Source organism: Exophiala bonariae (genome assembly GCF_035927105.1).
Source record: "Exophiala bonariae strain CCFEE 5792 chromosome Unknown scaffold_5, whole genome shotgun sequence".
Classification (NCBI taxonomy): domain Eukaryota; kingdom Fungi; phylum Ascomycota; class Eurotiomycetes; order Chaetothyriales; family Herpotrichiellaceae; genus Exophiala; species Exophiala bonariae.
In genome coordinates this window covers 370,613-393,345 of record NW_027042480.1, presented here as the reverse complement: position 1 = coordinate 393,345, position 22,733 = coordinate 370,613, and the positions used below count along the sequence as shown (strand labels likewise).

Sequence of the window (22,733 nt, the reverse complement as noted above, 5' to 3'; positions counted from 1 at the left end):
GCACTCCACGGTTGGCTGGTCGCTGGACAATTCCAGGCTGTGGACTCTTTTGCTCTTGCCTCGTCAACTTCTCGACTGCAACAACCACCAAACTGCAACGGCCACTGCCACTGCCACTCGAACAGTGTCGTTCAGTGCTGATAGCTCCTTCACTTTTCGGCGTCGACTCTCCACTCCATTCTTTGCTCCTCCACCTCGTTGCTTTCGCCATTGTTGGATTCGTGCATGAGGAGTTACAGTGGTACTCACCATCGCGTTTGTCCGACGAGAAGATTCCATCATCGGTCCTGCCTCTCTCAAGTTCCCCTAAGAACTTCTTCAACCACAATTCAAAGTTCAATCACCGATCCCCCATCTCTCGTCATACCCAACCATCTTTCTAGACATGGCGTGTCGGTTCATGTCTGTCTGAAAGAAGAAAGAAAGAAATCCCAGCTCTCTGCTGCTCGACGCGCCCCATCCTGCAGTGGTCGCAATGCAACTGCCTCCACAGCCTTGACGCGATCTCAATATGCAGCAAAATCATCATCTTCCGTATAGGCCACATCAGATGCCGATGCAGCCTCCTTCTCGGCGCCATGATGGCTCATACACGAACCTTCCCCAGAACATGCGCCCTCACCCCGCCTATCAACCATATTATCCACCCGCCATGCCCCCCATGATGCCCCAATATCAACCACAGTATGCACAACCAGGTTGGTATCAGTACCCTCAACATCAACTTCCTCAGATGCATCATCCCAGGCCTCCTCACTACCCCCAACATCAGATGCCACCGCCTCAACAATATCCTCAACATCCACAACCATTAATCGTCTCGTCACAGCCTCAGCCCCAGCCCCAGCACCAGCACCAGCACCAGCATCAGCAGCAGATATACCCTCAACCTTCGCCCCATATCTCTACCACCCACGCCCACAGACAACTCCCACATCATCAGCCTCCACCGTCTGCTTCTACTACCTCTACTACACTGGTCCAAACTCCTCCTTCGCCGCCTTTGAGTATTACAAGCACACAAACCACTCATACGAGAAAGGACTCGGCTTCACCTACCACCTCGGTTTCTCCCGCTCCTCCACACACACCCACTCATCCTCAGGTTCAAACTCCGACATTAGAGGAGCCACGAGAACCTTTTCAACCACCTGTGAGTTTAGGCTTGCTCTCCCTTGGTTTCTGCTTCATGTTAATTTCATCTTAGGTTCCATGGCTCTCTGTTGACAACGAGGCGTTTCCCCCTCGGGCAGCACCTCGCAAACGACGTGTACCTCGGTCACTCCTTGCGACCGAACCTGTAGTCTATCCTTTGCCGGAAATCTCTCACGAGCTGGGCGTTGCTGCTGAGTCGGAATCACACGATGTGGAGCTTGCCGTCGAGGACACCAATCCCCCTATGCTCAATGACCAAACCACTACTCAAGCTTCAACACCCGTGCCTTCAGATGTCCTCTCTGAGACCGCTTCAACACAACCAACAACTCCTTCATCGGCTGCTCCTCCACCTGCCACAAAGTCAACACCTACCCAACCAAAAACTCGTCCTGTGGGTCCCATCATTCCTGCAGTCCCAATTCTACCTCCCAGTCCCACTGCTGGCCGAAAGGCACATCGGGACTCGGTGACTTCCCAGGTGTCCAAGTTATCAGAAACGGCAAAATCTGTGACCAAGGAAGAACAAGAATCCTCCGCCTCAATTGCTGGTGCGGCAGAGTCTTCTATACCCTCTGATTCGACTCCCAAACCCGCTTCAGCACCAGCCCCTCCCAAATCATGGGCCAACCTATTCCGATCCAATGACTCCCAATCTCCGTCAGTTGCTGCCTCTACTTCGAGCACTGCCGCAGAATCCTCCAAGGTTGGGAGGAACGAGACGCTCTCTGATGTTCTCAATGATATGAACTCTTCCATTGCTGCAACCCCAACTCGGGTCTCCTTTCTCAAACCACGTGGACTTGTCAATACTGGTAACATGTGCTACATGAATTCGGTAAGTCCTTCTTGTGAATCACACCCTCCCTCCTACTAACAGTACTCCTTTAGGTCCTGCAAGTCCTTGTCTTCTCATTGCCCTTTTATGACTTCTTATCGAAAGTTGCTCAACGTGCTCCACATGCCTTTAAGAGCGACACACCCCTAATTGACGCTATCATACTTTTTGTTCAAGAATATTCCGTGATCTGCTCAGCGAACACTGTTGATCAGCTACGTCTTCGGTTGAAGTCGGAGGATTTTGAGACATACGGTGAACCATTTATTCCAGAATATGTTTACGCAGCCATCAAGGATCTACCTCGATTTCGAGAAATGCGAAGAGGTCATCAACAAGATGCTCAAGAGTTTCTTGGATTTTTGTTGGAAGAATTGCACGAAGAATGTGCTCGGACCATGAGATCAAGCGTCACGTCAAGCTCGGGTGGAACAACTCCTGCTGGAAGTGTCTCAAACTTCTCCGAACAAGTCGAAGGTGAAGGAGGCTGGCTGGAAGTTGGACATAAACAGAAGGCAGCAATTACTCGATCATCAGGCGCTATTTCCACCGAGTCGCCCGTCACGAATATCTTTGGGGGTAAGCTCCGATCGGAGCTCAAAGTGTCGGGTAACAAGCTGTCTGTCACTCTGGAACCTTATTCTCCACTTCAACTTGACATCGGATCCCCTCAGGTTCACAACATCATTGATGCCTTGAAAGGGCTCACCCGACCTGAAAGTATGCAAGGCGACTTCTATACTTCTCGAGGCCAGAAAGCTACTGCTACAAAACAAGTCTTCATTGAGACACTACCTCCAGTGCTCATCCTACATCTAAAACGCTTCCATTACGACAGTGCGACAAAACGAGCCGAGAAGATCTGGAAAAAGGTCGGATACCCACTCGAGCTCGAACTTCCTAAGGAAGTCTTCCCTTTGCAAACTAGGAACAAGTTCGTGGCACACGGTGGACTTCCGAAGTATCGTTTGACTGGCGTGATTTATCATCATGGGAAGAATGCCAATGGCGGCCATTACACTGTTGACATTCGTCGACAGGATGATCGTGAATGGATTCGCATTGACGATACTCTAATCAGACGTGTTCGAAGTGAGGACGTTGCTGAAGGAGGTAGTGAAGAAGACCCCAAGGTTCTTGCTGCCGCACTGGAACGACACAAAGAGACCGGTAACAGGTTTGAGCAGATCGATCAGGATAACGATGAAGAAGAAGGAACTTCTGATAAAACTTGGAACCAGGTCAATGGTCATTCCCGTTCCAAGTCAACCATGAGTGCCATTGTCAATGGCACTGCTACCCCAGCAAAGGATTCATCTGGGAAGCAAACACCCAACCCGAAATTCTCCGTCAAAGACAACAAAGTCGCCTATTTGTTGTTTTACCAGAAGATATCCAACTAAATCGTCTGGCTCGATCCCCTACGAACCGATAGCTGGAATGATCTGCAACTAGGGCTGTTGCAAGCCTGACCACTTGACCATTGAGCTCTTATGATTTATTCTCCAAGCTCAGCAAAATTACCCTTCTTTCTATTTACGACCATTCTTGAAGCAATGCAGCTTCTGTGTAGATAAAAAGCCTTGATGATGATTTCCCAAAAGTCGAGCCAGTATCACCATCACCACCCCTGAATGCATAGCGAGGAATGAAAGAGAAGCAAAACCCGACATTAATACAGATTCACTTTCAACAATATGTTTTATCTCGCTTCTATCCACTAATTTGGAGCTAAGATCCGACGTGTTTCCCGTCATCTGAACCGAATTCAACCCAACACAATCTACCTACCTGATCAACACAACCGCAAGTATTGGTGGGCGCCCGTCTGAGGAGATCTTGGGATGAGTTGAAGAAGATCGTTGTTGGCGGAAGGCCGAGCAACTGTACGTAGTCCTTCAGACCACACATGACATCTTGTACGCACACAGATCGGACAATGGTGCAAATTCAAAGACCTGGCTTGAAGGGCCATGACATGGCTCAGAGATAGCCGCTTCAAGCACCGCCGGGGCTACCGCTTCTAAGTGATTCTTGTTCTGGAGGCATCTCATCCTCGGCCAGTGAGCGCTTCTTGAAGCACAATACCTACTTGTTATTACACCACCTTGCTCAGGTATTCCACTCTATCCATTTCCTTGTCTTGCGTTTCCTATCGATCTCTCTTTCTTGTCTCGTTTTGTCTCTCTCGCGTCTTTCCACCGCCACCAAATAACAGCCCACCCCATCCATGTGCAAACAACCATAAATCAACCCCACCCGTACAACTCTTCCCCCGTGCCACGAGACCCCACCCCTCACAGATTCGACTTCCCCGTGACCCGACTCCCCGAGCCCTTAACATCCGCAAGCGGCGCATCGAGGAACGAGCGATCGCCTCCGCGACGGCGCACCTCGTCCTGCAGGCCCGCTCTCAACTCGTCGATGCTCGCCGTCGGCGGCACATGCACTTTATGGTGCTCGCACGTCGCGTAGATGCGCTTGCCGTCCGGACTCGTCATCTCGCCGCGGATCAGCGCCATCGTGCGCCCGTGTTGTGCGACGCTGGCGCTGATGTGGACTTTTGTGTCTGTGTGCCGATGATTTGGGGTTAGGAAAGGGAGTCGAGTGGATGATTGGGGCTGCGTTGTGCTGTAGATATTGATGGGGAGGTGAGGGGCGCGGATCTTGCTTGCTTACTTAACGGCACGGCGCGGATGTATGAGACGTTGATGGTGCGTGACACGCCGCCGAGGAAGCTGGTCGTGGTCATCATTAGTACAAGGCAATAGTCAGGGGTTCCTTTCACCTTGGCCTTCGCCTCGTGCCAGTGTTCGGAGGAGAAAGGGAACTTACTCCCAATATCCGGGTCTCGCAAGGGGGCTAAGTGCCATGGTCGTGCACATGTCTAGGTACAGCAAGACAATCAATAAAATATCATGCCATTATCATGATCACAGGGCAGCGGCAACGCAACATACCAAAGATTACGCTCGCCGCACCGCCATGCATGACGCCTAGATCGACAGAACATCCCACCGTTAGTCTTCTTGCTCGTAGATTCGAGGGCGCCGCAGAAATGAACTTCGCGCCGGACGAGCGACAACGTCCCCAAACCCAGGATACGCTGACATACCGTTCGCGTTCGAGTAGAAATCCGTGATATCGAGCTCCCACACGACGCGTCCTTCGGGCCCGGCGTCCAGGAGGACGAGTTTGGTCATTAGTTCGACGTCGTAGCCCTGTTTTGTTGGTGTGAGGAGTTAGTGGAGGGTTGGTCTGGATTGCGAAATGAGGGGTGGTGGTGTCGTGTCGTCGCAAGACAAAACGGACGTATTTACCTTGAAGCCCGTTACGTGTCTGAAGTATTTGTACCTGTCGATCCGTGGGGACGGCGTGGAAAGTCAGCTTTTACTCAACCTCATCTGCCATCCAGTGATATGGAGAAGTCTTGTGGATATGGCACTCTTCCCAACTCCTCGATGCCAGAAAGTGGAATAACAGGAATCCATGCGTCGGATGCATAGTGGAAGAGTAGCCATATTCAGTGATCATGGGTTGGGCAGAAACGTACATGTCGAGCACCTCCTGCACTTTCGCCATCGCCGCTGTTCGGGCGGCAGCAACTGCTGCATTGTCGGGGGTCGACATTGTTTTGTGTTTGGATGAATGTGAGTGCACTATGCTTGGATGGAGAGAGCCTTTTCAACTCGAGGTTCTGTACCCAGTTTGTTTGGGTATTGTGCGTCCAATAATTCAGAAGATGCGAGATATCAGTTCGGCATTCTGCCAACAAAGGCGAAGTTTTCTGTCCCGCAGCTTGAGTCTCAACTATAAAAAGTGAACGCTTGAGTTCGGCGTCTCTGATCTGACGCGAGAAGAGAATCCCGATGAGACTCCGGACACGTTTCCGCGGATATTTAAGTATTTGATGGGGGTTAGTGAAACGATGAGTGAGCGAGATTATGTGAGTAAAATTACCCGCACTGGGGGCTTTCGAAGATGAATAGAAAAGGATTGAAGATGTCGGTCAATCTTGAATCATCTTGACTCGAAATAGATCGGCTCTGGAGGGGTACGGAGCATGCAGAAGCAGCCTTGTTAGCACGAACGGGAATAGGAACTGCAAAAGTCGTTGGCGTTGGCTGGTCTGGGCACGGCACGAGGAAGATGGCTACCTCGGCTCACGTCTTGCGGCTTTTAAAGAAAGTGAGTGGCACAACGGTAAAATCAAGGGGGCGGACTCGTGTAAGCAATTAGAATATTTTTCATTTTGACTTGGGAAGTTCATACTGTCAGCTCCAGGTCGCTCCCTTCAAGTTCAAGTTGCCGTACGACACCGAAACATTATACACAATATACAGAAGCCAGGCGGAAAGCAGGAATATACTTTCCGTCCGGCCTGCAGAAGATAACTTTAATCCATCAGATAACGCCCCGAACCTCCTCCGTCGATTTTTAGTGGTGGTAGTGACCTTCGAGTCCGTATGCATTCGCTCCTGTTGATCGCAATCCATTTTGTTTTCCTTGTCCGGCGGTTCCATCCGTGGTTCAAGCGGTCGAGGTGATTGACTCCGAGATGTTCGACTTTATAATTCAACAAGGTTTGCAACTCAGCTTGAGCTCTCTCTCGCGTTTTTCGCTTCAATCATACATCCGTGCGGGCACAGTGAGACGGGGTCACTCTTCTGGAGTCTTCCACTGGGAATGGCAGCAGAAAGGAGCATCCCCGTGAAACTGCAAGCTGCAATGGATTTTTGGATACAATACATTGCAAGTAGACTTACTCTTCTGCGTCGCTCTTGCCTAGTTGAACATCGCTCATCCCACTGTTCAGACTTTCGACTCCCATATTGGTATCGTCGGTGCCTGCTGTCTCGACTGACTCGCCCTCTCGTTCGACCGAGCTGAACCCGAGTCCGTTGGCTTGTCGACCTCGGGCTCGGCTGCCGTCTCGGGCATCGGGAATGCTACGCTCTTCAATGTGCCATTGTTGAATTGCGCGAATGATGTCAACGGCCAATTGACCATTGCGCTGTAGTGCCTGGGCCCAGTGGACAGGGATCTTCTCACTCGTGGTCAACTGTCTTGCAACTGAAGAGACCATCATCTCGCGCATTTCATTGTCTTCGTCTGTCTCGGCGTAGACGTACTGTACGCGGCGGAGACCTGGGTATGTGGAGGTGCTATGATAGTAGTCTCTGGCGAGCTCAACGATGTCCAGTCCGAGTTGCTTCATCTGGAACTTCTCGGAGAGGAGGTAGAGGTCGAGGAGTGGACCAATGTCCTTTTCGTCCTTGGGCTGGCGGATGGATCGCGAGTACAGCCAGCCAACGAGAAGTTCGAAGGGATAGTCGTCTTCATCGGGAAGGCCGTAGGATTTGTTGCCTCGGCTCTTCTTCTCTTCCTTCTTGTCGTCTGCATAGAAGATGGAAGAGAAGAATGGCGAATGATAGGTGAGAAGTCTCTCATGAATAGTCCAGTGGGTAGACTCTGCGCCGACGTAGATATCCACGAGGGAGGAGGTCAGGAGCCTACAGATGTGTAAGATTGATGTTCGCCGTGATTCGAGTTCACAGTAGACTTACTCGTGAAGAGGCTTTTCCTTCTTCTGCTGCACTTTTTGCTCACTGTCGTTGTCCATGGCGACTGTCGTTCTCTTGGGATACGATGCGGGGTGAGCGGCCTTCCGCAATAAACGGACGAGTAATGGATGGATGATATTGGCGGCAGGATTCACCAATGTGATTACCCCAAGCGAGATGGATGCGAAGAAGATGCTGATGAAGAGACTCGTAGACAATGAGGAAAAGAGAAAAGAAAACGACGATGCAGAGACAAAAGAAAAGAGGACATCAAGGGAGGGACAACCTACATGAGTGACATGGGAGAACAGATGGCTGGCATGGTGGACATTGATGAATCCATGTACCTTGTCGGAGGCCTCGTAAAGCACAGACAAACGACGTCAGAGTCAAGCCACACAGTGTGAATATCAACTAGCCAGCCGAATCCAAGAGGAGGCATGAGTGGACGGAATACACGAGTCGTGGAGAAGCGACTGGGATGAGACTGGGATTCGACAGGGATATGACAATCTCATGGGGAGGAGTTCAAAGAAGTCCATGCGAGAAAAACCGGTTTGTGGCTGGTGGAGAAGAGGATCAACTTGAAAGTCGCAATCGTCACATGGGCGGCACGTGTCGAGCTAACCATTTCGGGACTAACGAACTTGAATCGGGCCATCGAGTTCAGGTCCGTCCTGGGTACGAGTGATCAAGCATTAATGCTCATTCATTCACTTCTTACCTTTCCCCTTGCCCTTTGTCTTGCTAATTTCCTCTTTGGCAAATCCGCCTTTGCTCAATGCATCTCTTGCCACCATGTTGATTAGTCGAAATCGATCCGGTCCCAACTTGACACCACCATACCACCGGGTAACGACCACGACTACATTCCATACATCCATCAACTGCATCAGATGAAGGAGCCTTCCACCAGCGGCTGTTTCCCCATCGTCATCACTATCCTGTATAGTGGTGACAGTGCCCGTCTCTTTGTTAGTCGACTGTATTCTCCAAGCTTGAATATTATGCGTCGCCGTCGCAACCTTCTTATTCGTCGAGAGCAGGTGTGAAATTGAGTCTTGGGCTTCATCCAGAGAAGCGACATGGCAGGCCCTCGCAATGAACGCGGATTTACTCACGGTCATTGGCTCAGACAAGACCCACGGTGGGGATGGCATGGACGATGCTGCAACCATTGTCAGGTCCGGGTCTTGTTGCTCATGCTGTGTGGAAGTCGCCGACCTGTGCGTAGCATGTGCGCTGTGATCTTCAGCCGCGCCATGGCGATGTTGAGCGTGATGCTCTTGAAGAATCGGTGTGGCCTCCTCTACCAAATCGAACAGGCACACTTGTCCCGGAGTCCACAACGTCCCCAGCAGATCCCGCAGAATGCTCACCGCGGCCTCTCCTTCACCTTTGCCACTATCGCCGGTCGACTGCGTTCCGGTGATGAGGGGAGGCACATCAGGATATTCTGAAGGGAAGGTGAACAAAAATGAAAAAGGTAGGTCGGGCAGTCGCAGCGCTGCTGATGCGCCGCTGGGTGTTTCGCCCTGGAAATCGAGCGTGTCTGGGCCGTAGATGGAGTTCAAAGCCTCTAGCTCATCGGCTACAGAGGCATTTGACGGTATAAGTGGTGTATCTGAAGGCATCAGTTGCCTTACAGACAGTCTGGCTTGGTTGCAGTAAGAGCAGATTCTCCAAAACTGCAGGCAAGCAAAACGTGTCGGCTAAGCTGCCATTTCGGGCTTTGCGATCACACCCGGAATGCCTGCGTCTAGCATTTTCATTTAAACCGTAGAATGCGGCTGAGTTCCTACCAGGCCGGATAGTAGGGAAAGATGTTCGATGGTACCAAACTATACTTCGTACCTAGGTTGTGTGAAGTATTTCAAGTTGCCCACCTGATGCAATATAAGAGGCTACAGCCTTGACAGGGAGTCGCGAGTTGTCCACTACAGATAATTATACATGAACACGATATCCTGTGGCTGTCAAGCTGGGGAGATGGATGGAAAGGAAGGCAAGAGCGCAATACCGCTTTTGAGAAACACCCCGTTTCAAGCTGCCAAGACAAATATGTACATGCCCGACAGGCAGCATGAGGCACTGCACTGCATTTTTAGCCCCTCACAGCAGTTGGACCTGTTCCGAGCAGAGACTACATTTAACGATACTGGACGGCTGGCGACTACCTAGGTACCCACGTATTGATATATGATTTGGGATCATGAATGTTAGGAGGACACCTAGTTGATTCATCTGATAATACCTCCTAGGTAGTTCCATCTAGCATGAAAAAAGTTTCGTTTCCTCATGGATTCCCTTCCTGTGTGCAGTGCAGTGCGTGCAAGCACATTATTTGTGACTGGCATCTCCTTGTTCGCCAGGTACATTATACCTTGAATACACAACAGCTTACGCCATTTCGCATCAGATGCGTGCGTAGACATACCAAGAGAAACCCATTGTGCTCCATGCCTGTAGCTCATTGCTACTCAAGCCTCGCAACTGCAAAAGCATAAGTCGTCGACGTCTTTTGTTACATGCTAAGATTCGCTCGCCATTGCCCGCCCTGAAAACTCTTAATTGACCCAATCCGAAAAATGCTTGATGCAGTCCCGCCGTGAATCCCTGAGCTTTTCAAAGCTAAGACTGGCCAGCAGTCTAAATCGCCTGGACGGAATCCCCCTGGCCTTGACCACCACGTCCTCGACTTCCTCGATAGTTGTTGGTGCCACTGCCTCCACGGTTATTGTATCCGCCACGATGGCCTCCACTGTTGTAATTTCGTCCTCGACCATAGCCAGACCCTCGTCCTCGGCCTCCACGGAATCCACCATCGACGTTGCCTTGGCCAAATGTCTCAATGTTCTTCTTGAACTCTTCACCTCTCATTTGTCTTCCTTGAGCTCGGGCATCCACAGCAACTTCGCGGTCCTTGGCTTCAGATGAGATGTTGTCGAAGAAGGATGAAGATTTGTTATACGCAGAGCCCGTCGTGAGAGGGAGACTATCCTTTCTCTTGGGTGCCGCAACAGAAGTTTCTTCACCAGGAGTACTCTCGACAGGTGCTTCGTCCGACCCTGCAATGGGCGGCGATCCTGACGCAATTGCCTCCTTGATCAAGTCTTCCTTGCTAAATTTCGCGTTGGCAGATTCAAAGTCAAAATCAGACTTGGGAATCTCCATCTTCTTTTGTCCACCACGCCCGTAACTACCACCACGAGCCCCTCTGGCTGATCCCCGACCTCCTCGCTGTGTACCATTTGCGGCATTGGGCCCTGTTGACATTGCATTTACTCTTTGTGACAGAGCATCAATTGCAGCAGCTGACGGGGTCGACTTAGCTTGGGCCGAGGGTGCTTGAGGATTGAGTTTTGCCATCGCCGCAGCAACAGCTTCTTTGGCTTGTCGTGCTGCTTCATCCATTGCAGCTTGGGAGGATGCAGGTTTGCCAGGCTTTGCGGCCGTCGTGCCATTGGCTGACGATGATGGTGCATCCTGAACAGGGACGACAGGCGGTGTGAATGACTTTTGATTTACAGTGAATGGAACAGCAGGTGCAACCCGGTTGCTTTTAGGACCAGTCGGAGCTGTCTTGGGAGCTGTCGCCGATGCCGCAGGCGGACCTGGTTTCACGGCCTTTTCTTGGTCTGCTTTCGGCTGAACAGGTGTCTCTGTCGGGGTCTCTTTGATTGAAGTTGTAACATTGGACGCAATTGGAGCTTTGTTGTCAACTGGCAGTTCAGATGTTTGTGCAGAAGATGGAGATGGGCCTGCGCCAGGAGCGATGGATTCCGTGGGATGTTGGGCTGGTTGAGGAGGTTGAGGATGATTTAGACGTTGTCCTGGAGGACCGATCGGAGGCTGTGGATGAAAGCCAGGTGGCCCATGTTGGAAACCTTGACCTGGAGGACCACCAAAATATCCAGGAGGTGGTGGTCCGTAAGGTGGGAAGCCTGGGCCAGGGCCAAAAGCACCAGGAGGGGGTCCGTAGCCTCGACCGAATTGACCAGGAGGGTAGTAGCCACCAAATTGAGGTGGAGGTCCGAAACCCGGAGGAGAGAAAGGACCATCGTGGGAAGGACCTGATGGAGGTGGACCTGGTCGAGAAGCATTCTAACATGGTAAGCAAAATTAGCTGGAGCTTACGACACCTTATAACCAAGACATTATTTGGAACGGTATTTCGATCAGAAGGAAGGCAACGGAAATTTCCACACGGTTTTGCGCATTAAGAACAGGTCTGTGTTTACATCCGAAATGATTCATCATTGAAAAGGGTAGGGGTTATGCGCGAAAGTAGAACATACCAGAATGGCAGGGTCGTTGGGCATGTTAGGAGGAGGTGAAGGTTGAGAGGGTTCATCTTCAGCGATCTTGATGTCTTTGACATCACCTCCGCGGAAGACAATGAAGCCGTATTTGTCCTGGGAAGGAGGAATGAATTTTGCGACCGATCGATCTTCAGTGCCAAAGGAATAGACATTCTCTAACGCGATGGTCGACTGTTCGGCATTGATTTCATGAAGGGTCCCGACATAGCTGCACGATAAAGTCTTGTTAGCATGATGCTCTCTTACAGAAGGAGGAAGATCGGAACAGGTAGCTTTACCGAATCTCTGATTTTGAGATGAGGTTGAATCTCTGACCGATGAGGTGATCCATGGCTGGAAGAACAGAAAAGCTGTGAACGAAAGAAGACAAGTGTTATTACATGAGGAGGAGGAGAGGAAGACGCGAATTATTGAGGGTTTAAGAGTTATTGCGAAAGGAAATGGTGGGAGGGTGATGGTGGGAGAGTGAGGAAAGAATTCGAGGCTGCAGAATGTGGAAAGTCGAGGTCAGCGTGGAGGTTGAATTCGAAGTCAAAGGCTGGAGCTAGATGTGTCACGTGACTGTGGAGATCGCTTTCACGATGATCCGCAGCAGTCTTGGCAATACCATACGGTGCCACATTACGGACGGTTACGCCTTTTTGGGAGACACCACACGCCGATCTCATCTCTGGGCTTTCTTTATGATGATGCCATGGTCGAACAAACACCTGACTATGGCCTCTTTCAACACTTCGGTCCAGCCTGGAGACTATTTTCAGACAGAGTGAGTCTCTTCGGCTCTAGAATTGTCTGCTACAATCACTGATCGCATGATATCAGTACTTCAATAGCCGAGACGGATAGAAAATCCCGAAAGGCGGCGAATAACAAAGGTGATCCGGTCAAGTTCCCCACAAAGATATTGGCTGTTCAAGTCAACTATCTGTTCGATGCCAGCGGCGATGTGTTGTTCGTCGCAGAGGCTGGTGGTTCAATCAAAGGCCTGAGATTGTCTACAAATGAGATCTCTTCTACTCCACGGGGTCCCCAGGCGCCCTTAACCTGCCTGGCAACACAGGCAACCAAAACAGCATCTGACCCATTCACCACAATGCGCATATTTGCAGGCTGCTGGGATAAATCCATCTGGAACTATACGTTTCGATTTGCCGAGCAGACGAATCAGGGTCGCACTGTAACTGAGCATACTTCGTTTGAGGCTCATCGAGACTTTGTCAAATGTCTTATTGTTGCCCGGACTCCAGATAAGCAGGAGATACTTTTATCAGGAGGAGCTGACGGTGATATACGCTTCTGGACGCTCGATGGACAGCCATGCGGCAGCTTGAAGCCTGCCTCCAGGGGGATCGAGGATTTGGCCCTGGACCCATTATCTTCGCCGGATAATCCGATAGTATTCTTTTCCACCTCGAAGCGAGAGATCTTTTCCTTTGCCTTACCTGAATTTTCCAAACTCAAAACCACTCAAATTCAACTGTCAGCACCCATACTGGCTCATGAAACCAGTGTGTATAAACTTCACTTTGATGACGACGGGGATCTTTGGACAGCCTCGGCTGACAAAACGGCAAAACATCTGTCACGAAATCATAACTGGGCTTCAGACACGACACTGCAACATCCAGATTATGTTCGAGACGTGGTGACCCATGACGGTTATGGCTGGGTGGTAACTGCTTGCAGGGACGAGGAGATCCGGGTGTGGTATAAAGCCACTGGGGACCTTCACCACATATTTACAGGACACTACGAGGAAGTGACTGGGTTGGCCTTGACAAATGATCTAGTTATCAGTGTCAGCATTGATGCCACTCTACGAAGATGGAGCCTTGCACCAGCAGATCTTCAAGCGGCAGTTGATGCAGCGAAGAACCCGCAATTACTTGAACAAGAGCCCGAGCCTAGCAATGAGCTGCCAATGTTGACGGAAGAAGAGGAGGCCGAATTGCGGGCGTTGATGGAGGAGGAAGAAAGTGAGCTCTTGGAGAAAATGGCTTGGGATGAGCAATGACCATACTTCGTAGAGGCTAGCAAGGCACCCACCAAGGCCCCCAAGGGTTTGCCCCTGCTTATCGGCACGTGATGGGCTCCCCCAGATTTTTCAGTGGGGCAGGCAAAACTGATATCTCTGATTCTCCTCCAACCTTGAAATGGTGTGCTTTGATTCGTATCCCTGTAGCCTCCCGCTTTTTCCCTCAGATTGCCAGTGGTCGTGCTTCTTCCACCGAACCTCAATTGAAAGAAAAAAAACTTTTGCCGGACTTGCTAAGCACAACCCACTCCTCTATCCCCATCTAGCGTATCAGATTTCCTTTTCCCATGAAAATTTCATCCTTTGTGATAGATTGACGTTGCAGTGAGGGTCCGTCGGGTTTCCATCGTCCCCTCCCAACCCAACCGGCCATTTCCGCCCTCAAGCGCAAACCCTTCAAAGCCTTGCAGATTTATCCCTCTGCCCAACCATCTCAATCACTAGCCCGAACAACTTATTCATCAATTTCCTCTTACAATCAATTCTGATTGTGCCGTTTCTTAATCAAGCGTTCTGCAGATCATCGTCTGTACAACCTCAATTGCCGAATATATTGCTAGTCACCGGAGGTTCCCAGGACCTCCACCAGCCAGCCTCGATGGTCAACAACATACCAGCACCCGTTTTGCAAAATGTGTTGGCACATAGTTCCTCTCCCTATGTAAGTGAAGAAAACTAATCTTTCATGTAAAGACTTGTCTAATATCGTTAAGCTACGCGCACATCAAGATAATCCTGTAGCCTGGCAAGACTGGTCTGAACGGACCATCGCCTTGGCCAAGCAGCACGACCGCCTGATATTTCTGAGCATCGGATACAATGCCTGTCACTGTGAGTATATCTCCTTCTCGGGTTGGAGATAATAATTAATCGTCAAAAGGGTGCCACGTCATGGCCCGAGAGTCCTTCAGTTCAGACCAGGTTGCCAACATTCTCAACAAGCACTTTATCCCTATCATGCTTGATAGAGAATCTCGTCCCGATCTTGATGACATTTATATGAGCTTTGTGACTGCGACAACTGGAGCAGGTGGTTGGCCGCTAAATGTCTTTCTTACCCCTGACCTCAAGCCCATTTTTGGTGGAACTTACTGGCCTGGCCCTGCTCTCACAGATGCCACACGACCATCGACCAACGCACCTGTCACGTTCATCGATATCCTAGGCAAGATCCAGGAACTCTGGACCACCCAACGTGAAAGGTGTATTCAGTCCTCATCGGAGATTACCAACCAGTTGCGGGATTTTGCTGCTGAAGGCACTCACTCTCAATCATCCGTTCAGGTCGAAGGTAGCTCACCTTCATCGTCCGATCCACCAGAGCCTCTGGAACTCGACCTTTTCGACGAAGCATTGGAACACTTCATTTCCCGCTATGACTCGACCCATGGGGGCTTTGCATCTAGTCCGACCAGTCCCAAATTCCCAACCCCGGCCAATATCACTTTTCTACTCCGGATCGGGGCTGCGATTGCAACACCATCCACTCATACACGTTTCGGATTCTTCAGCCCTGTACCGGGCATTCTAGGTCAAGAATCTTGTGTGAAGGCTGCTTCGATATCTCTCCACACCTTGTTTGCAATCTCGAGATCAGGCCTTCGGGATCAGCTAGGTTATGGCTTTCACCGGTATAGTGTGACGCCGGACTGGAATCTTCCTCACTTCGAAAAAATGATGTGTGATAATGCACAACTCCTCGGTTGTTATTGTGACGCGTGGGCACTAGGTCGCAATCCTGAGATTTTAGGTGTAATCTATAATCTTGTCGAATACTTCACAAATCCTGACTCCCCTATTGTCAGGCCCGAGGGAGGTTGGTATTCCAGCGAAGATGCTGACTCACGGACCAAACTCCCCGTCGCTACAAATGGTGTGACGGGTGATGATAGTAAAGAGGGTGCTTTTTATGTATGGACATTGAAGGAGCTTCAGTCTATTCTGGGCGATCAATCTGCTGCTATTGTGGCCAGGCATTTTGGTGTCAAATCGGATGGAAATGTTCCATCCCAGCACGATGTTAACGATGAGTTCCTGAATCAGAATGTTTTGAGTATTCAGGCGACACCATCTGTCCTCGCAAAGGAGTTCGGACTGTCTGAGGAAGAAATTGTTCGCATCATCAAGTCCGGTCGTGCACAACTTCTTGAATATCGCAAGACTCAGCGCTCGAAACCCAGCGTTGATACCAAGATCATTGCTAGCTGGAATGGGCTTGCGATATCTGCTCTAGCGCGCGCGGCTAACACCCTTGCCACCATCGACAAGAATCGAGCACAACGGTGTCAGGACGCTGCAGAAAATGCCGTACGGTTCATCAAACGAGAAATGTTCGATGAGTCTACCGGCGAGGTCACTCGGATCTACAACTGGTCCGGGGCCGTGCAAGGCCGAGAAGCCGGATCTGCCTTTGTCGACGACTACGCCTACCTAACACTCGGTGCATTGGCGTTATACGATCTGAATTACAAACCCGAACATCTCGAATGGGCCGTCAAATTGCAAGCCACACTCGATTCCAAATTCCTCGCTGACACGAGCGGTGGCTATTTCCAAGCCGCACGGTCCATGGAACAGATCATGCGGTTGAAGCCCGGCACCGATTCGGCGCTCCCTTCACCCAACGGCATCATATGCCAGAATCTACTTTATCTCTCGTCGTACTGCCTCGACCAGCAAGACGAATACACCAGCAAAGCACGTAAAGTCCTGAACGCGTTTGCAGTGGAGCTCATTCAACACCCATTCCTCTACGTCAACTTGTTGGCCGGCCTGGTCATGGAGCAATTCGGCGTCAAGCATCTGGTTGCCCCAGACAGCATGCGGGAACGAGATGTCAGGAAGTTGAAGGGCTTTGGCCGCACGGTCATCCGAGGCAACGTCCCCACTGTCATGATCCGTACCAAACAGGGTGAATGCCGCGAGCTGAGGGACAGCGATTTGAACGACGTTGACGACGACGATAATGGCGATGATCAGCTTGCCGGCCTGGTCAGGACGAGCTCCGTCGTCCCCGCCACAGCTCCTGCCACTGCGACTGCTTGAAACTTTGATGCGAAGCTTGGTCACAATCCACCGAAATAAATAAACACACTGGTTTTTGACATCGTTGCATCAAATCACTCTTCCAAGATTGCCACTCGTTTAGATATCATACCGCCTCCAGCCCTCTGCAATGCCAGGGCTGGCTGCGATGACTACTGTTTGGGAAGGAGGAACACACGGTGCGAGCGGCTCTTCTGCGTCGGAGTCTATCCTGGGTCGAATGGCGGCAGGTATGGACTTGGTTCTGGGCTTTGCAGGCGGATGGGAGAATCTGGCTACGCACGTACGTCCTTGGTCTCTTGTTTGTTTGTAGGTAGGTATGGAGGGAGGGTGGTAGGCATTGACTGCTGTCCGTCCACATCCTGCCTACATCCCTACCTAGGTCAGCAGGTAATGATTGTTCAGAAATAGATATTGCCATGACTTTCCAGTCGTACAATGATCTTTTTTTCCGATTGTTTTATCTATTTTCAATTGTTTTTCTCGAGTTTCTGTGCTTTTCTGATTCGTCCTCAAGACGGAGTGTGATACCATGGCTCGGGGCCATGGTTGGCTGTGGATACACATACATACAATTCAATGGCAGGCCGACTCATTCGATAATTTGTCACCGCTGTATTCCGACTCTAACAATCCCTTCCTTCTGAACTCTGCCATTTGAAACCCTCCCCCACTATCTCATCCGCGCAGTGATCCTGGCAGAAATGAAGTTGGCGATCGGCCGATGACCTAGTTGTGGGCTTCTCAGAAGCGGAAACGACCATGTCAATCCACATCACGAAGAGGATGGAATACTGGTGCTGCTCTCTGATCGTTGTTCTTTGAGCTGTCGAATCTTCCGAAAGAGAATAGACCAGCATCTCGCCGCTCATGATGACTGATTGCACTCTCTGCTCGTGGGACTCCAGAATAGAGACTGGTGATGAACCGCTCATGACCTTTTGCTTTGTCTGCCTCTATAGTCCCGGAGGACCATGGTACAGACTTGCTTGGACCGGGGGCATCGAACCATGTATGATCCTCTGCACTGTTGGCTTGTGGGATGCTGGAGTTGAACGGTCTGTGTGCAGTAGCATGCTCCTCGGCCCGCTTGAAATGTAAGGGGCGCACAGTCTTCTCTTCGGCACTCTGTTTCTCGGCAAGCCATTGCTCAGCAAGCCCTTTCCCACAGAAGTATCTCCCCTCAACGCTGGTCCAAAGGTAGACCCAGTACTTGCAGGGGCTGTCCTCGGAGTGGGGAGTCAGAGTTTCGCACGAACAGCACACGTCATCCACCACTAGAGTGGCGGGCCTGACTTTTCCCTTGTGCTTGGGTAGTTCTCGAAAATAAAGACTCTTGACAACATGGGCGGGGGCTTCCGAGAACACCACGAAGAAATTATTCATCCGGGCACCACCTTTTTGGGCTAGCATCTGATAAACATGAAACTTGTTGCAAGGGAACTCTTGGTGGAGTGCTTTGACAACATCACTTTCGTGAACTACCGATGCTAGATTTTGGATTCGGAGCACCAGGGGAAGTCCGCTAGGGCCATGGAATTTTGCCGCGCGCATCTGGTGTATTTCGCGTTTGTCGTAGTCTGTGACTTCGACCTCGAAAGCACACGCCTTCCTCATGTCTTTAGGTTCTTTCATGAGAACAGCAACACCTTTGCCAACTGCGCATGCACACAGGACTGCTGGTGGCATTCCAGGCCATGCGAAGTTTCTCTATGCCTTCATGAAGGTCTTCTCATCCAAGGCTTCGTCTGTCTCGCAGCAGTAGGTAACGAAGATTCAGTTTCCCGATGAGAGAATCTCCTTGAGCGGTTCGAAAACCCCATTGAGATAGACTGCTTTGCCCTTCTGTACTTGGAATCTGAATTTTTCTTCCTTGCTTTTGAACTTCTCGTCCTCGCTATCAGGTTCTGGGCTGGCTTTGTGGCTCATGACCACCTCCTGGCGAAGACCGTTTGGGGCTTGGACTTCTTCTCCATCTTCTCCAGTCTCTTCGTAGGGGTCGGCGTCTAGGGGATTCCCATCTTCTTCAGAACCATCAATACCGTAGGTTCTATCTTCAAAGTTCTTGTCAAGTTCGTTCCGATCCGTGATCTCGACATCTTTGTTGCCTGCGATCTTGATAGTAGTGCTCCTTTGCTGGTAATGGGTTTCGAAATGTAGTTTCTAACCGGGCTTGATCAATGACTTTAGGTATTCGACCTCTGCACTCAGCTTGTGGATGAGATTCTCGCATCGGTCAATTGCCTTGGTAGATTTGGCAGGATCCCAGTGAGGAAAGTTAGGAGACTGGGAGTCATTCTCAATTGCTTCACGTGTTCTGGTGGCTCTTGCCGTTTTTCCTGCGGTGTTGTTTCCCTTTTTCTTTTGGGCTTTCTCTGGTCCAGCCCTCGCTTGCGGCTGGCGCTTTCGCTTCTTATCCTTGGGAGGCATTATTGTAACACGGTGGCAAAAATCCCAGGTTGTTTCAACGAAGTAATGATCACTTTGAGGTTGTGAGTTGGTGAAGGAGAGAAACGAGTGTAGGAAAGATTTCAGAAGTGCATGAAGTGGTTCGAAGTGTTCTTGAGGTCTTCAATCGTGGATTGTTGTCACTTGACAAGTCACTGAGTTGTCACTGGGTTAATGACATTCACCTCTCAGCACCGCAGAAGTTCGTGATCGTGATTCTTTGCGTCCCTTTTTTCTCGTTGAATTTCTCCCCAAGCTAGAATCGAACCCCGGGCCTTAGCAAAAAAGTGCAAAAAGTTTGGTGGTGGTCTTACATCTCATCCCACGATCCCACGATCCTACGATCCCACAGAAGCCCACTTGTAATTGTAACCCAGCTCAGGTTCCTAAAGCCAACCGAATGGCGCTGAAACCTCTTCCTGTAGACAGGCAGTCCCAATCGCCTTTGATTAGGTGCAACCTTCCTGTCCAGGAAGAGGCCCAACCACCAAACCCACATACTGACACCTGAAAGTAGATGGGACTCTTTATGGTTGCGCTACCCTACCAGGGGCGTCGTATGTTGGGAGAAATTCGAGGGAAATAAAATATCAAGTCATCTTTTCGCGGTAGTGGTGATGTACCGGGGGCAGTGAATGCCTAGGAGCTCTTGATATTCACTTATCTTGTCCCAGCAGATCCTTCCAGCATTCATTTCTTTCCATGCTTGACATTAGGCTTTCTGCTCAGGTTACTTACTGTGGGCGCTATCTTATGAGGCAATTACAGGCTGAAGCCGAAGCCTTTACCCTGCCACCGCTTCGCCTGCTTGGGAAGCCCTGAGGCGGAGCAGTAATAGGCGTGATGCCCCAGTCCTCCGATAGCTCTTCTGGCAGGAGATGGAGGCGGCAAAGTAATTCGCTGGGCGGACCTCGAGTACATCTCGATATCAAACATGCCGCAGCAGTATCAAATCTGCTGCGAACCCCTGAAGAAATCGTGGTGCATAGACCAAGAGCTTAGCGCAGGAGTATTGGGAGAAGCGACTCCACGTCTGATTGACTTCTCCTACATCAATGGACCAAAGAGAATGAATGAAGCTTTAGGATCTGATAAACTAAATCTACTCCAATAGTATTTTTGATGGTGGTTCGTGCAAGGTAGAGAAGAACAAGCTACCAGATTTTTCAAGCTCTTCGCTCCTGGAATTCAGCCTGATGACGTCACGCCATGGGTTGACCCCCTTTCTGAGAAACTCCTCATCCTCGCCAGACCAAAGCCATTCCATCTTGCCTGCTCCCTACCTAGTACAACAAGATGCGATCGTTAATATGCAGGAGGATACTACGAAGTAGGTGGGTTTGGTAATGCTACAATGCACTTCTCGTTCTACTCATTCTGCTAGCAACACTTTATCACTATGCGAACCGGCCACACAACAAAAGAACGATGGTCAATCAAGTGTATCCACATTGCTCTATGCTAGAGAGTGTTGTTCGTCCTATGGTGAGTCTGAGATATAGATCGGTGGATGATGACAAGGAAAGAAATGACAAGGAAAGACAGGTGTCACCCTGTAGAGGATCTTTGCGAGGCCTCTTTACGAGCAAACCGTCCCTCATGCCTAGCAAGCCATGTTACCTGCTTCAGCAATGCCAGATCCATGACAATTCTGTCCTTCTACACTCGCCACTGAGAGAAGGTTGTTGATCTTTGAAACGATTGATGCGCGATATGATTCAAAACTAATACGAGGAGGTTCTAAACTAAGTGTAGGAGGAATCGAGTGGTAGAGAAGGGGCTTGGTTCTGCCTTGAAATGCTCTGTGTTGTTTTTCGTCTCCTTCTCGCCTCTCAGAGTGAGCGAACCAGACTGGTCTGATGTAAAGACACTGGTATCATCCGAAGGAATAATCAAGTCCATATCTGGCTGAATTGTCTTGTTCCTTTGCGCTTGCTTCTCTGCAGCCTTCTTCTCCGCGGCCTTCTTCTCTGCGGCCTTAGCCTTGCGGTCAAGAGCCCGCTGCGTCTTGAACCTCAGATCCGAGCGGGCGAGTGTTCCAGCAGCCTCACCGCCGGCACCCTCGCTGTCCGAGCCCGGCAGACTGTTGTTTCCCGGTTCTGTTCATCTCTTTTTTTCCTGGACATCTTGGAGCTACATTGTCTTCCTTGCCTTCTGCACTTTGGCCTTCTTCTCTCTATCCCTCGATAGTGTTTGAGAGATGAGATGCAACATCGAGTGGAATAGTCGCGGTGCAAAAGACCGACGGAATGGCCCTGGTTGTATTAATTGCATCGAGTGAGACGCTGTCCACTGCTAATAGGCCAAAGAGACCAGCTCCTCGCCAACGATCTAGCTAGCAAGGACCAATATTCACGTTGACCTGCGTATTTGGTCTCAAGTCCTTTCGCCGTGACGTTGCAGAACTTCACATGCTTTCCGTGTCTGCATCCAATATATCTGCGATTCAACTGGACAATGGAAGATTGCTGTGGGTTTTGCGTGTGGCTGTTCTTGTAGGGTCATAGTAAATTCCCGTGAGTCTCGTTTGTAGATTGACTGCACCTTTGTTCTCTGCCTAAACGTCTTGGCAAACGGAGGAGATGGCCCTGTGTCTCGAGATATGCGGCGTTGCCTCTGTGTCTATTTCTGAGTAAATCCTTCTCGAGCGAGCTACCTGGTTTGTTGACAGTTCCACGTGTTTCTTGTAGTTCATAGTTCGAAGGAGGCGATTGAGGAGAGTGTCTTCATGTAGGTCACGGTTGACCTTCCTTGAGCAGCTGATGTATGCTTGGGTAAAATGGCCCATTGATGCCGATTTTCCGGTCATCATGACCCTGCCTAATCCGTATCATGTAGCAGTACTGGAATGGCTTTTCTGGTTTGGCTCACGCTTTTCCGATTGCAAGGTCCGCCTTTTCGACTTTTTGTTTACGGCATGCAGGGGGTCGTACGGTTAGTGTCTGAGGACCATTGCCTAACTTCTGTCTTTCTTTGGTTCCCTTTGTAAACTGTACCCGGGAAGTACCAAAAGTTTACATTCAGAACGTCACATCTTGAAGCTTTGTTTGGAAATGGTGTGTCTGGGTGTTTGCTTTCGTAGCGCTGATCAAAACTTCTCTTCCGAATGTATGCTGAAAAGCTGGCTAAGTCGGGCTTTGGAGCATGTAATCGATCAGGATTGACTGTCCTCATCATCAGGCGGATTCCGACAACGATTGCCGGAGTCACTCATTGTTCTTTGTATCTGTATATATATAACTTATCGGCATTCTCTCAATGATGTGCTGATAAATGCCGTGGAGAGGAGCAGTCCCTGAGCTTTAGAGACGTGGGCAGCGGTCAAT

General features: G+C 50.2%; 11 protein-coding genes across 11 annotated transcripts; 3 read left to right on the top strand and 8 right to left on the bottom strand.

Moving 5' to 3' along the window:
- Positions 1-772: 772 nt before the first annotated feature.
- LTR84_010912 (uncharacterized protein) lies at positions 773-3,396 on the top strand (the record flags this gene model as incomplete). The annotated part of the gene is made up of 3 exons (XM_064854445.1): positions 773-1,153; positions 1,208-1,993; positions 2,047-3,396. 3 exons carry the CDS (start codon positions 773-775, stop codon positions 3,394-3,396), a joined length of 2,517 nt encoding a protein of 838 aa, XP_064709171.1.
- Positions 3,397-4,290: 894 nt separating this feature from the next.
- On the bottom strand, positions 4,291-4,745 carry LTR84_010911 (uncharacterized protein; the record flags this gene model as incomplete). The annotated part of the gene is made up of 2 exons (XM_064854444.1): positions 4,291-4,562; positions 4,673-4,745. The coding sequence occupies 2 exons, from the start codon at positions 4,743-4,745 to the stop codon at positions 4,291-4,293; spliced, it is 345 nt and encodes a 114-aa protein (XP_064709170.1).
- Positions 4,746-5,013: 268 nt separating this feature from the next.
- Positions 5,014-5,623, bottom strand: LTR84_010910 (uncharacterized protein; the record flags this gene model as incomplete). The annotated part of the gene is made up of 3 exons (XM_064854443.1): positions 5,014-5,214; positions 5,314-5,332; positions 5,547-5,623. 3 exons carry the CDS (start codon positions 5,621-5,623, stop codon positions 5,014-5,016), a joined length of 297 nt encoding a protein of 98 aa, XP_064709169.1.
- A 1,132-nt stretch (positions 5,624-6,755) lies between these two features.
- On the bottom strand, positions 6,756-7,616 carry LTR84_010909 (uncharacterized protein; the record flags this gene model as incomplete). Its single annotated transcript, XM_064854442.1, has 2 exons — positions 6,756-7,506; positions 7,561-7,616. 2 exons carry the CDS (start codon positions 7,614-7,616, stop codon positions 6,756-6,758), a joined length of 807 nt encoding a protein of 268 aa, XP_064709168.1.
- A 654-nt stretch (positions 7,617-8,270) lies between these two features.
- Positions 8,271-9,191, bottom strand: LTR84_010908 (uncharacterized protein; the record flags this gene model as incomplete). Its single annotated transcript, XM_064854441.1, has 1 exon — positions 8,271-9,191. The coding sequence occupies one exon, from the start codon at positions 9,189-9,191 to the stop codon at positions 8,271-8,273; it is 921 nt and encodes a 306-aa protein (XP_064709167.1).
- Positions 9,192-10,206: 1,015 nt separating this feature from the next.
- LTR84_010907 (uncharacterized protein) lies at positions 10,207-12,210 on the bottom strand (the record flags this gene model as incomplete). The annotated part of the gene is made up of 3 exons (XM_064854440.1): positions 10,207-11,661; positions 11,856-12,087; positions 12,158-12,210. 3 exons carry the CDS (start codon positions 12,208-12,210, stop codon positions 10,207-10,209), a joined length of 1,740 nt encoding a protein of 579 aa, XP_064709166.1.
- Positions 12,211-12,595: 385 nt separating this feature from the next.
- Positions 12,596-13,893, top strand: LTR84_010906 (uncharacterized protein; the record flags this gene model as incomplete). The annotated part of the gene is made up of 2 exons (XM_064854439.1): positions 12,596-12,645; positions 12,702-13,893. The coding sequence occupies 2 exons, from the start codon at positions 12,596-12,598 to the stop codon at positions 13,891-13,893; spliced, it is 1,242 nt and encodes a 413-aa protein (XP_064709165.1).
- A 619-nt stretch (positions 13,894-14,512) lies between these two features.
- On the top strand, positions 14,513-16,959 carry LTR84_010905 (uncharacterized protein; the record flags this gene model as incomplete). The annotated part of the gene is made up of 3 exons (XM_064854438.1): positions 14,513-14,575; positions 14,628-14,745; positions 14,795-16,959. 3 exons carry the CDS (start codon positions 14,513-14,515, stop codon positions 16,957-16,959), a joined length of 2,346 nt encoding a protein of 781 aa, XP_064709164.1.
- Positions 16,960-17,724: 765 nt separating this feature from the next.
- Positions 17,725-18,648, bottom strand: LTR84_010904 (uncharacterized protein; the record flags this gene model as incomplete). Its single annotated transcript, XM_064854437.1, has 1 exon — positions 17,725-18,648. The coding sequence occupies one exon, from the start codon at positions 18,646-18,648 to the stop codon at positions 17,725-17,727; it is 924 nt and encodes a 307-aa protein (XP_064709163.1).
- An 87-nt stretch (positions 18,649-18,735) lies between these two features.
- Positions 18,736-19,389, bottom strand: LTR84_010903 (uncharacterized protein; the record flags this gene model as incomplete). Its single annotated transcript, XM_064854436.1, has 2 exons — positions 18,736-19,067; positions 19,128-19,389. 2 exons carry the CDS (start codon positions 19,387-19,389, stop codon positions 18,736-18,738), a joined length of 594 nt encoding a protein of 197 aa, XP_064709162.1.
- A 1,758-nt stretch (positions 19,390-21,147) lies between these two features.
- LTR84_010902 (uncharacterized protein) lies at positions 21,148-21,621 on the bottom strand (the record flags this gene model as incomplete). Its single annotated transcript, XM_064854435.1, has 2 exons — positions 21,148-21,490; positions 21,545-21,621. 2 exons carry the CDS (start codon positions 21,619-21,621, stop codon positions 21,148-21,150), a joined length of 420 nt encoding a protein of 139 aa, XP_064709161.1.
- Positions 21,622-22,733: the final 1,112 nt, after the last annotated feature.